This window comes from Zea mays, chromosome 7 (genome assembly GCF_902167145.1).
Source record: "Zea mays cultivar B73 chromosome 7, Zm-B73-REFERENCE-NAM-5.0, whole genome shotgun sequence".
NCBI lineage: Eukaryota > Viridiplantae > Streptophyta > Magnoliopsida > Poales > Poaceae > Zea > Zea mays.
Window position 1 is genome coordinate 13,579,758 of NC_050102.1, and position 13,713 is coordinate 13,593,470.

Consider the following 13,713-nt stretch of genomic DNA (forward strand, 5'->3'; position numbering starts at 1 on the left):
TTTATTTTGTCATATGAAGAAATGTTCAATATATAAATTGTACATCATGATGAGTTATACAAATTTGTAGTTGAAGAAATGTTCAATATATAAATTTACTACTTTAAAATGTGATTTTTAAATTGTCTTTGCCTAGTGTTGGAGAAAAAACACTCGGCAAAGAGCTCTTTGCCGAGTGTTGTATTGTGACACTCGGCAAAGAGCCCTTTGCCGAGTGTCAAAAAAAGACACTCGGCAAAGAAACTCTTTGCCGAGTGTCAAAAATAAAACACTCGGCAAAGAGCTTCTTCGCCGAGTGTTTTCTTTTACCGAGGGTTTTTTGTGTGGCACTCGACAAAGAGCTCTTTGCCGAGTGCCCGAAATAAAACACTCGGCAAAAAATATGGCACTCGGCAAAGAGCCAAATTCCGGTAGTGGGCGGCGCCTTGATCTCGCTCCCGGGAGGGACCCCGTCAGGGAGGAGAGATCTTAGGTGTTGTCTAGGCTCGGCAGGCCGACCTAGACTCCTCTAATCGACGTAGAGTCGAAGAGAAGCGGAGAATTTAGGGATTGGAAGGCTAAACTAGAACTACTCCTAAATGTATAAGAAATAAATGCGAGATAAGTTGATTATTGATTCGATTGATGATGCTTAATCGATCGTAATCCTCTGTATTTATAGAGGAGAGGGCTGGACACTTTACAAACTAATCTCCCGAGCTAATTCTGCGAATTTAGCTAACAACCGTAGCACAAAACTCGGAACTATAATCTGCTCTGTGCAAGCGTAGACCGTCCGCACCACCAGTGCGTACCGTCTGGCCCTAGGGCCGGCCCGTCCGGTCCTTATTTTGGTGCTCAACACAGCCAACGTAACTTATTTCGCATCTGTCTATGCAGCCTACGCTTCAAACATGCATACAACCAAACATAAACTCAGATAAAGTCAACGTGAGTATGGTGACGCGGGACGAGATGGTGCAGGTAACCAATCACACGGTAACTGAAGCCAGACTTCCGCGGAACCCCGTCACAAGTATCCATACATATTATTGTATTCTTGTTCATCAGATCGATAACCCGTCCAGCACGGGAGCGAGCGTATATAGCGACTCCGAGATCATCGAGCTGAACATAGTACACACTACAATCACTTTTAAACGACCAAACTGCAGATCGACACAGTGGCGGCGCATACTCTGCTAGCTACTACCGCGCGCGCCACTAATTTGTCGTCGTACGTTGGCCTTTATTTATTTATTTATTTATTTATTTATTTATTTATTGACGACTGGTGCGCGCGCGCTATTTGCTACACATCACATCTCCTGAATTAGGCGGACGCCGAGGCAGGAGCCGTCGTAGTGCCAGCGGCGGCGTACTTCCTGACGGCGTCCCGGAGCTCGTCCTCGTCGACGGTAGCAAAGCTCTCGAGCGTCTCGCCGTTCCTGATGAAGCAGAAGGTCGGCATCACATGGACGCCGTAGATCTTCGCGACTTCCTGTACGTACACGTACGACGTACGTGTAGAATTGAACAAAGGAGATTAACAGCAGCACATGTGGATGTGGTCAGTACGACGGACGACGACGACGCTGACGCTGCGTCTGCGTGCGTGCATGCGCTCATTATATTGACTCACCAGCAGTTCGTCCACGTCGACCTCGAGGAAGACCGCGGAAGGGTACTTGCTGGCGCAGTCCGCGTACACCGGGGCCATCATCTGGCACCCACTGCACCAGGGGGCCATGAAGTCGATGACCACCTGACGACGACGGCCGGTAATTGGCAGGCAAATTGTGCTCAGGATGTTAGCTTTGTTTGAGGCGGCCGTCGAGTTGTTGCAGAAGATGCATGCATTTGTATCACAAGAGCAAGATGTGCAAGAGATGGCGATGATGGCTGCTCGTGTGGGTACGTACCAGCTTGCCCTGCTCCTTGGCCTTGGCCATGCGGGCGTCGAACTCGTCCTTGGTGTGGCACGCGATCACGGCACCCTCCTCGGCCGCCATTATTCCGACCCTCGCTCTCTTCTCCTTTCCTCGGTGTGGGATCCGAAGCCCTTGCAGAGTTTGCGCTGGTAGCCTACGCGAGCCGCGGGCGGCTTTTATAGGCGCAGCGAGCGACTGGGCGCGACAGGGACGGGCTACTAGGTCGAGGCCGCGATCGAGGCAGCTTGCATGGCGCCGGCGGGCTCCGGCCGGTCCCCTGTGCCATTCCCAGGTCTTCGAGCTCTCTAGATCGGCGTGCCTCGTTATCGACGGTCGTCGACGTGGTGCAAAATCCGTACGATACTGAAAAAAAAAGTCAGTAGATAAGTGCTCTAAACTGATGGCACGCAAAAATTTATACCGACAGTTTCAGTTAGCACACTGAAAATAAATAGGTGAGCACGGCTTAAAAAACCGCATGTGTAAATATATTTTCGCTTGGGGTTCACCTAAATCAACCGCCAATAAAAAAAACTATTTATACTGACAGTTGTGTTAAATGAATCGCAAGTGGAACGTTATTTTCACTGCATGTGCACTTAAGCCAACCTCCAGTGGAACGGGCTACTTCCACTTCGGTTTTGTTAACACAGCCGCCAATGAACGCCAGTGCATCAATTTGTCTTAAAAAGTAATTTTATAAAAGTATATATGTATTAACATTCACCAAATCTAACTCAGTACCAGAGAGTACTGAGTACCACAATACTTCCATTTCGGTTTTGTTAACACAACCGCCAATGGAGTCCCTGAAGAAGGCAGCAGAAGAGCCTTTATACGACGAGTCTAAGGGTTGTACCAAAGAGTCCACGATGCTCCGGTCTGTGCTAAAGTTGTTGATGTTAAAAGCTAGATATGGTTTGTCTGATGCTGGCTTCGATGCGTTTTTAGTATATCGCAGACATGCTTCCAAAGGAGAACAAAGTGTCTGCTAACATGTACTATGCAAAGAAACTAATCAGTCTGCTAACTATGGGTGTGGAGAAAATCCACACATGTAGAAATCACTGTATCCTTTATCAAGGTGATGATTATAAAGACTTAGAGAGTAGTTACCCAAAGTGCAATGCAAGTAGTACAAGACGAATAAAGACTATCGAGAGAAAGAGTGTGTTGCATCCGTGTCTAATGGGAATAAGCGAAAGAAAGACCAAACGAAGACTTCAAAATTCACGAGCAATAAAAAATAAGTAGACTATTATGCGTTCAAAAAGATTCCTGCTTTGGTGATGTGGTACCTCCCTGTCGTCGATCGATTGAGGTGTCTGTTCGCTAACCCTGAGAATGTCGAACTTTTGAACTGACATTCTTTTGATAGGTACAAAAATGATGGGAATCCAGTCGATGGGAAGCAGTGGCAAGATTTCAATGACAACCACCGAGACTTCGCCGACAAACCAAGAAATGTTAGGTTCGCACTGAGTACTGATGGAATGAATCCATTTGCTGAGAGGAGCAGCAAGCATAGCACATGGCCGGTGATCCTCACCATATACAACCTTCCTCCATGGTTGATGCAGAAACGAAAATACATTTTGCTAACCATTCTTATTTTAGAAAATGTATTTTCACTAGCGGTTTGCTTCTAAATGTATTTTCACTAGCGGTTTGCTTAATAAAACCGTCTCTGAAAATGTTGATTTTCACTGGCCTCTATCACTGCGGCATTGAAAAACGTCAGTGCAAATAGCTCTACGACCGTCACTATAGAGTTTCTCTGTACCAGTGAATTAAACCTTTGAATCATGTAGTCGATCGATGTACGTGCTGCAAAACTTTTTTTTTCATCTAAATTCGTTGAGGAACCTAAATACTCATTTTATATGTGATCTGAAAACCCTCAGCAACGCTGGTTCTAGAACGGGTGCCCGATGAGCTCCTCATTGTCACTCTCATACTATGAGTTCAGAAAAAAGATCTCTAAACCAACAGTGAAAATGAGATCTGAGTCATGCAGCAGTACCCACTATATGTACCACCATTTGAGATAGAGGTTATTGGAAGGTAGTAGGGCCGGTGGTTACCATTGCCACCCAACCATTTCTTTGTGGCACTGCCGTATTCCAATTGGCGACTCTGTGTGCTGCTCATCTAAATAGAATGTGCGAAACTATGAGCCCCGACATAAGGAATTGGAGACGCAAAGAGCACTAGAACAAGAAGACGCAAAGAGCAGAATTAATGTAGAAAGCCATACCGCGGGTGTCAACTGTCAATCAATAACAGAAGGTCGCTGCTATTTAAATCTTTGTCGTCAAGCTGTATGCATCTGTAGTGCACATTATTGTTGGAAAAAAAAAAGAGGGCAGTTTTGCAAGTTGAACTTGACGTCTAACGCGTGTCATCTTCTTCCTTGGAACATCGTGTTCTTCCGTGGGTGGTTCTCTCCGCAAGTGGGACAAGGGAGATTTGGTACTTGAAGAAGAGGCGTAGCCCCTTCAGTGTGTCAGTGACCCGAGTTTCCACATTCGTAGGTGCAGTTTCTTGTAGGATCGTCACACGGTTGCTAGCTCGCACGTCGCGTACTCGCATGCAATGTCTCTAGAAGCAATGAGGAAGCACCAAGCATCCATAGGTGCAGTTTCGTTTCTTGTCGTGCAAAACCAAAACGGGAATCCCAACAAAAGCCACCGGCCAGTGACGACAAAACGGGAGGCCCAAGAATTAAAAGCCACCAGCTAGTAAGATAAGATATGCATTCCGTTAATTTAGTTACTCATAATCGATATTGGTCTTGGAAAATACAGCAATAGTACCACTGACTTCTGAGAATAATTTAATTTTATAGTATTAATATATAGATAAATGCTCGTGTATTGTACCCAAAATATCTCTACAACTATTAAGACTCATCTGTAGACTGCCCCCGCTCCTTGCCCAACGAAACCCCCGCTCCCGCACGCCCCGCCGACCTCTGCTGCCGCAACGCCGCAGCCGCCGCGAAATCCGCACCCACCCGCGCGACCTCTACTGCCGCAAGGCCGCAGCCGCCGCGAAATTTGCACCCACCCGCGCGCCGCAGCCCTTTGTCCGCGCCGGAGCCTAGCACCGAACCGCCGCGGATTCGCCACTACATCACCGGCCATGGCTTCGGGCATGCCACCCGCGCCCTCGAGGTCCGCCGCCGCTCTCTCCGCCCGCTTGCAGCTTGCCTGCCTGGTGCCGGCGCGTACTGTTTCCTGACCCCATCGTCTCCAGGTGGTGAGGCACCTGGTCACCGCAGGGCACGACGTGCACGTGGTCATCGCCGCGCCCGAGTTCGTCTTCACCACCGAGATCGCCTCCCCCAGCCTCTCCGACAAGCTCGCGTCCCCGTCCACATCCGAGATGCTCGCGCCCGCGCCTTGGATGGAAGCCCAGAATCGCCTTCCATCGAGGATTCTACACCACGCGTCGCGCCCCCTCCCCGCACGCAAGCCCCCGCCTGCACATTCTCCGCCACCCCATCCCCTGTCCGGCGCGTGTGCCACGGCCTCCCTCGACCAGCGGCACGCGTACGCCATCACCCCCTCCCTACTGCTCCCATCCGCGGTGCTCACCTTCGCCATCGCGCAATCCATCAAGGTCCTCACCACCTGGTACGCCCTCTCCCCCTATCTATCTCCACGCGGTGCCCGGATCTGAGCTCCCTCCATGACGGGATCTGCATCTGCCCACCCTCCTCCGCGCGCGCGACCGACGTGCAGGTATAAGGAGAACCGGTGGGACGCGAAGCAGCTGGTGGGCTCCGGTGGGATGCCGTCCTCGCACTCAGCCACCGTCACAGCGCTCGCTGTCGCCGTCGGCCTGTAAGAGGGGCTCGCCAGCTCGTTGTTCGCCACCGCCGTCGTCTTTGTCTTCGTGGTTGGTTCCCCTTCCCACTCCCCCTCTCCCTTTCGACACCAAAAAAAACGCGCTGACCATCTTTGGCAAGCTGTCGCCCACCCCACCCCAAAACCCTAGCTCTATTCCATCGCTCCCGTACTCCCTATTGCGGCGGTTGAGAACAGTGGCGACAAGATCTCATGGAGAGAAGCTATGCGGACCCCAGGAAAGGTGAAATCGTCGTGCGATGGTGGAGATGGCCGATGGGAGGCTCCACCAGCCCTAGGGTGTGGCCAACAAGACGCTACTCGCCACTGCGTGGGTCGGCAGTGAGATCTCAGGGAGAGAAGCCATGCAACCCCATGAAAGGCGAAACTGTCGCACGATGGTGGAGACGACCGGCGGTAGGATGCAAGTATGAGCATTTGGCAAAGAGAGTATTCCTCCCCATGCTCCCGCTCCCTCCTGCACCCCACGCTCGCCGACGAGCCGCTCGACCTCGTCGCAGCTTGCCGAGCCATCATGCGCCCCGGTGCGGTGGTCAACATCAATCCACGCCGTCAATCGCGTGTTGGTCCTACGCTCAGTGCATGAGTCCTTCAACTGGCGGTGGTGGAGCAACCGTACTACCACAGCGCATACACAGGACGTAGAGAACAACTCCAGAAGGTGAGCCCCAGATCTCCGCTGCCGTCTTCTCGCCTGAAAAAAGAGGGGCATCTCTATCGCCACCAACCACTAGCAGGCGGCGGACGCTGCTCGCAGCAGGTAACGGCGTGCATCAGGGTAATATATTGCAAATAGTTTAGGGTTTCAGTTTCATTCACGAGTTTAGTACATGATTAATGTATTTTCTCGTTGGATTCTGAGCTCCCAACCTGATGATTAGCGTTGTTTGCACAAAAAACCGAGATCTGTCGTCGAAGACCACCTAACTGTTTCTCATGGCAGACTTGCTTGCTTGCTTTGGCTTGGTTCATTGACAATTTACCACTTCCTCAGTTCCTCTGTTCTATCATTTATGGTGTAGTTTACCTTTGTGAGAAGAAACCTGTAACCACACATACACGCACATGCATGCCACTCATTGTTTGGTTCATTTAGTTATCATTTACTTTCGGCATAACAGGCACAATAAGCCACTTCAGGCTTCAGTCTGTTCTGTGATCAGCAGAACATTATGGGCTCTAAAGCAGGAGGACTTTTGAGGTATTTTGATGCCAAAATTTTTAGACATACCATCATTGAAGTTGCTCTGATCTGTACAACATTTACAAGATTTACAGAGCTTCAACTAAGTCAACTTGTTGAGTCGCTTGTTACATATCTTTTGCATATGGGAAAAAATAATAGATAAGGTACTTGGAGTTGGCAAACAATTGTTTGATATACCCTTTTCATATGCACTTGTTTTTTGGTTACCAACCTACTAGCTAATAACAAGTTTTCACTCATCTCTACCATTTTTCGGAATGGCGACGTCTCTTCGCTATATGTCAATCATAGAGGTAGTGTGAGACACATATTGGCAACTGACCAAATGACTTCAGATATTTGGGGTCTCATCGATGTTCAAACAGAGAATGCACAAAGTAGTCAGAAATGGTAATTATATTGTCATTGTTGTTGCTGGTAGTGATGTTACTGTTCTACTATCACGAAGGAGAAATTTGATCCAATTGGTGGGCCTTTGCCTAAACTTTCACAAGCTGATTCCAAGCAATGTGTCTAAAATCTTTTTCTTGTGTTGGTAACCACCAGATGCTTGTCAATTGTCAAACTTATTTTGGTTGGCTTATTTTCAAGATTAAATGATCTCTGGTAACTGAGGAGAATGCTGTAGATGTTGATTTTCCTTTTAGGAAGGTGAAGCTCTCCGATGTGGTAGGGGGTTAGTACCCCTTTCCTCTCCTCTAGCATGCTTAAGGAGGTATTGTTGGGCTTTTTTATACTCATACTCAGTTGTATATATGTTTCTCAGGAATGGAAAATGTGCATATATGCTTCTGATTGCAGTGAGATTAGCCTCGTCCAAGTTATGGGATCTGGTATGTTAAAGGATTCTGCCTGGTTATATTGATTTTATTATTAGATAATTAATTTCTCTCATAGACACACCTGTGTTTTACTTAAGCATGTTTTGATTTTGTTTCCTGTTTTAGCCATGAACTAGACAAGATTATAAGTTTACAGAGGCCTTACATCAAGAGAGTACAAGATTGCCATAAGGAAGTAAAGTCTTTGAGGAAAGTGACCTTATGAGAAGCTTGAGAAAATCAACTTGTGTGTGAGAAGTTTTGTCTACTTGTGCTAATTAGTCATATGATATTTTTAGTCATGAACTAGACAAGATCAGAAGTTTAAAGAGGTTTTAAATCGAGTACAAGATCGCCATAAGGAAGTACAAGTCTTTGAGGAAAGTGACCTTATGAAAAGTTTGAGCAAATCAACTTGTGTGCGAGAAGTTTTGTCTACTTGTGCTGATCAGTCATACCTTGGAATATTGCTGAACTGTTGCCTTTGTTGCTCATTGGCTTCAATACTTCATACACCATCAAATGAGTCATGTGCAAAATTCTTCGAAGCATCAGTTCTTGCTCTAGAAGAACTTCATCAGGTGATTACTCTTTTGCTTTCCTTTATTGAATAATTAGCACATGTGCGTTCAAAAAAATTGCCACATGAATGAAATGATATATTCTCGAATTATTCTATTGAGTTTTTTGTTTTTATCACAACACCACCCTGGCGCGCTAGAGGCGGGGTCGAATCAGCAACTACGGCTGACATGACGCTACCCATCCAGTTGCTCACTGCTCAGGTTGATCTCCATGCTTGAGTTCTTGAAATGTTCTGCCTTAGGTGTGAATTACCATAATTGAAGTCTAGGGATTATTCTTGGTGCCTTTGTGATTTTTCTGATCATGGAATGGACCAGAGTTCCAATCTCTGTTGGTTTAGATGAAGTGGCAAGTTTTTGCTGTGTGTGTGTCTCTAATAAAAGGCACCCATATTTATGTCTGTGACATTAATCCAAATATGCTAAATGTTGGGAAAAAGCGTGTTGCAGAAAGAGGTCCCGAGCATGAACTTTTCTAATAGATTTTGTTGCCTCTGTCTCAAGTGTGGGTTATGTTGTTCAACAGTTGGTTTTTATTTCCAGGTTATAGCGAAGAACATTGTTTTAGCTGGATACAAGGAGATGCAGAAGCTCTGAGTTTTGAGGATGGATCTATGGATGGTTACACTATCACATTTGGGATCAGAAATGTGACGCACATTGAGAAAGCTCTATCAGAAGCTTACAGGTCGGCTAATTTAGAACCCTAACAATTATTATTGCTCATGTTTAAATTATTACTGTTTGAACTTCAGTATATGTGTCTATTCTTCGTGATTAAGTTTTTTTGTCTTCGTGTGCAGTATCATGGATTAAGCTTTTTTATATTTTACCATGTTTGTTTAGTTGATGGTTCTGAAATGTCATTACTGTCATATCAATTGGCATATTTCAAAATCTTTTTTGCTTAGTTGATGGTTCTAAAGCAAGGGTGGAGGTTCCTATGCTTGGAGTTGAGTCATGTGGATGTCCCTATTTTTAAATAGATGTAAGTTTCGTCAATCATGTTTACTCGTCAATCTTTAACTGCTCTTTCAGATTTTCTGCCCTTCTTTTTTCAGTTATGATGCTTACTCGTTTTCTATGATTCCGGCTATTGAAGAGCTGGTTGATGGTGATCGGCAGATAGAAGACGGGCAACATGCTAACCAGGCATGTGAACCTTGAACCTTGGCAGGAAAAGTTTGCTCAGATGATTCAGGAAGCCGGATTCCAGAGGGTGGAATATGAAAACCTCCTGAGCGGTGTAGTTGCCATTCATTCTGGACTGAAACTGTAGAGCTGAATACGGATGGATGTTTTTTCATGGGTGCACCGCTTCTACAATTAGTAGTATTTGTTGTTTTTTAATGAATTCTATAATAGGTTCGGTGGCTTGTAAAAGCAGCTGGTGCTGGCTGTCAGCATTAGCACAATATGTAGAATAAGTAGTATTTGCGAGAAGTATGTGCTGGAGCAGTAGCGTCAGTGGCTATTTTGGCTTTTAAGCCAGCTGACCTCTTCCATTTGTAAAGCTTTTTTCTTGGAAACGTGAAACCATCCAGAACATCAAATTAGTCTTATCACATACCTCCTGCAATACATTTTTTGTTCTAAAAACAATGCCAGAGTTAAAATAAGATTGACTTAGCATCTGAGCTGACTTACCATCAAGGCAAAGATGTATTCATAGAGCAATAGCATGCTCGCTACCTTGGCAGCTTGACCAGAAACCTCATCATGTCCACAGGCTGCTTCGGGGTCAGGAGCCGCTGCGTGACAAGAGCCAACAGAGACGTCTTCTTGGGTTTGGCCGGGAAGAGGCACGATTGCAATGGAACATTGGACTTGTTGGACGACACGAGCCCTAGGTTGCTGTTGCTGCTGCCACCATGGCCGGACGAGCTGTCGTCGCCGTTGTCCTCTGCTCCACCTCCGCATGGAGACCCTTGATGTGGTCTGCTGCAACCATGGGCAGACGAGCTGTCATCGTCGTTGTTCTCTGCTCCACCTCCACATGGAGACCCTTGATGTGGTCCAGCCCCGTCTGCACTCCTGCTGCATGTTGAGGACCTCCCTTGGAAATTGGCGGACTAATACGACATGAATTGATGATCGGCCTTCGTGTCTAGCGCCACCGTGATCTCCCGTATGTCGCACACAGTGGCAGACATAGAACTAGAATTTACGGGAGCCCAAAAAGATCGTATTACAAAATTAAGCATGCCCATAAAAAACAAGTATTACATAAAATTAAAGTTTCATACCAATATACGATACATATTCAAAAAATAAAGTATATGAACAAAAAAAGTAAACATATCTTTGATTTTTTATTGGCCGAATCAAAATCTCTACAACTTATTAAGGCTGCAAGGGGTAGCCTGCCTCCCTTGCGTTCTGCCGTTAGACAATCACATCCGTCCGTTCTATCGTCCTGTGATCTAAGCCGCCCGATCCCATCCACCGACCCCGCAGACATCGTGCTCCCTTCCCCCACGAAATCCCCTTCACTGCACCCAAACTACCCCTCTCTGCACCCCCGACATCCACGCTGCCTCAGTCGGCCGTCCAACGCCCTCTCTGTGCCTCCCTCCCCACGCTGCCTCAGCCAGGCGCCATCGATGGTCCACCGGAGGCGGTAGGGGCGCATGCAGGGTCGCCGGGTGGTGTGCGGAGGACCAGAGGCGAGGGCGCGAGGCGATTGACGAGAGGCAGGAGGGGGAGCCGCTGACAAAGACGACAAGCCTCGGACCGCCCCACCGTCGCTGATATCCCGAGCCTGAGCGCCGCCGCGTGGCCTGCGTGCCGACGCGGGTGGGGGAGGGAGCGCGAGTGGGAGCATCGACGCTGAGAGGAAGACGAAGAAACGACAGCGACTGTGTGCATTCGCTGGAGCTGTGAAAAGGTTAGATGACCGCAGCGGTGGAGGCTTCTGTTGGTCCAGGAAAAGCATTGTAGCTCTCCTATATCGATTTTTTTAGGAGACGAGATAGACGATGGCTAGCGTTGTGGGCTGCACGTTTCCTCCTTTAATTTGGTGGGCGGGGGGCTGAGAGCGAGAGCAAAGCTGTGTGATGCGGCTGCTTCCTCCCCTTCCCTTCCCTTCCTATGGGATGCGCGGAACAGAACTATGAACAGGGCAGGGTACGCGGCAGGAGCACTAGGAACGCCTCAACCGTTAGACTGACTAAAGGAGCAGCCGAGCTTCTGCGGATGAGTTGTGTGTCTGTGTGTATTACAAAGAGAGAGAGAGAGAGAGGGTCAGGTCGGAGTGTGCTTCACTGGTGGAGAAAAGGAACGGTGGGGGAGAGGGGTGATGTGGTCTGGTGGATCCTTAAAAAGGTGATATGTTCCCGTCGCACTCCACGGCGGCTGCCTTCACGGAGAAGACACTATCAGATATTTGGATATGAAACTCATCAAATTATTTCCTTTCCATTTATTATTGTTACCAGGTAAGTGCCCGTACGTTGCAACGGAAACATATAATATTATGATAATTTATATACAAATGTGTGTTATAAGAAAAAGAATTTATAAATCCTAGCTAGCCATACATAAATTTTGTTATTTTAATATAGTTATTTCGCCACTACATTGCAACCATCGGTACCATGCAAACTTCTATTTATGATTTTAATAATGCTATATCAATTACATCATTTAGATGCTAATATTATCACAACAAATTATGGACTTATACAAATCTTCTGTTAGTCCAGCTACAAGGGTCCTCGACACTGAGACACGTGCTATGAAATAAAAAACAAACCTTCATTGCCGGTCATCTTGTGATCTCAGCATCTTACCTACCCTAACCATTGATGATGAACATGGCGCGTGTGCTGGATGTGTGCAGGAGGCATCGTCGTCGTCCCATTCACCCTTCTCTTCTTGGTTGTGTACATGAGTCGTCGTCGTTGGTGTGATTCTACATGACTAGCTGGTCACTTTTGAACCTTGTTTACAATCTTTAACTTGCAGCTCCCCGCCTGGTTGTTTTATTAAATGGATGATTTGGTAATTTTACTGACGCTTCTTTATTCTGCTGTGATAGGATTTTTTTTTTGAAACTTTAAGCTTCGACGCCCGACCCTTTGCATTTATGGTATAGTGAAGATTGAACTATCGGGGAGAATGCAGAAATAATTTACAGATGATAGGTACTACATATGGTGAGTTCTCAACCTTTGATGTCAGTGTTGGTTGGTCACCTGTTTTTTGTTCATGGACTCATCGAACTGGCGCTCGCTTGTTTCTATGTACAGACAGATAAGCAACTGGCCATGGTGTATATGCTGCTTCGACCTGTGCAGTTTATGGATGAAGACGAAGCTGACCTACATATGCAAGCATTGTTTTCTATGGACCAGATCTTGTGTATCCAAATTGAACGGATTGTTCTGATAAATATAGTGTGAAAAGATAAATTATAATATTTGTTCTTGTGTGTCATCGCAACACATTTTGGTGGGGTAATATGAACTTTGATCTATTTTTCCAATTATATTCTAGGCTCTAACCAACTGATCCAAAATGTCACATTGATTGATCTGTGGATTTTGATACTTCTGAATGGAGATGTGTGTTGTGTAATGGCATCTGTATAGAGAGACAGTACACTCAGGGCTGGACCACTGACGACGAACCTCTGTGCAAATTTTGTCAAGGACTTTGCAAGTAACAACTCCTTGTGTTTCGAAGTAAATCCTGTTTTTTATTATAAACAGATAATATTTGGTCACAATAATATTGCTTTACTTGGTTTAGTGGAAGGCTTGCAAAGTCACCAGAATATTTTGAAGATTTATTCTATGGTCTAGCTTGTTTCCAGGAATACAGATTAAGGACCAGTGGTAGGACCCTGTGACAGTTGATTCTTCTTTCTGTTATCCACATAAGTGAACAATTTTGTAGGTGACATTGAATAGTTAGGACTATTTTCAGCTATATAAAATCAAAGAAAATTGCAAGTTAATTCACATATATGTAATAAAGTTTCTTAGTAAGGCACTGTTTGAAATAGAACGTGCCAAGTGCTCCCAATGCAAGCTCGATTGTTGCAAGCTTGTCAAACACATTAAACTCTTACCCTTGAAAAAGTGAGAAGAATACATCAGAAAGGTTGCTCCAAACATTGCAAGTACAAAAAAACTGTGGGTGTTGCACATTGATATCATGATTTTCCATGTTCTTTTGCAAATCTAGGGCTAACAGACGGCTCATCTTAACAGTATAACACGCATTTGTACATAAGTTATTATAGTATTATATGTTTCCGTTGCAACGCACGGGCACTCACCTAGTTAGTACATAATACTGTTAGTCTGTTATTAG

The 13,713-nt window shown here is 46.1% G+C and overlaps 1 protein-coding gene, 1 non-coding gene and 2 pseudogenes across 2 annotated transcripts; 1 reads left to right on the forward strand and 3 right to left on the reverse strand.

Moving 5' to 3' along the window:
* Nucleotides 1-996: 996 nt before the first annotated feature.
* Nucleotides 997-2,046, reverse strand: LOC100193620 (Thioredoxin). Its single transcript, NM_001138720.1, has 3 exons — nucleotides 1,902-2,046; nucleotides 1,622-1,744; nucleotides 997-1,480 (listed from the first exon to the last, which is right to left on the reverse strand). The coding sequence occupies exons 1-3, from the start codon at nucleotides 1,989-1,991 to the stop codon at nucleotides 1,313-1,315; spliced, it is 381 nt and encodes a 126-aa protein (NP_001132192.1). The 5' UTR covers nucleotides 1,992-2,046; the 3' UTR covers nucleotides 997-1,312.
* Nucleotides 2,047-4,799: 2,753 nt separating this feature from the next.
* Nucleotides 4,800-9,963, forward strand: LOC103633730 (uncharacterized). Its single transcript, XR_004851363.1, has 10 exons — nucleotides 4,800-5,086; nucleotides 5,169-5,548; nucleotides 5,657-5,813; nucleotides 6,904-7,665; nucleotides 7,756-7,822; nucleotides 7,937-8,391; nucleotides 8,532-8,595; nucleotides 8,938-9,082; nucleotides 9,306-9,382; nucleotides 9,456-9,963. It is a non-coding gene; the product is annotated as an uncharacterized protein (transcript).
* LOC103632062 (uncharacterized) lies at nucleotides 5,823-6,533 on the reverse strand (annotated as a pseudogene).
* Nucleotides 9,964-10,082: 119 nt separating the features above from the next.
* LOC103633731 (CRAL-TRIO domain-containing protein C23B6.04c-like) overlaps nucleotides 10,083-13,713 on the reverse strand; it is an 82,976-nt pseudogene continuing 79,345 nt past the window's right edge.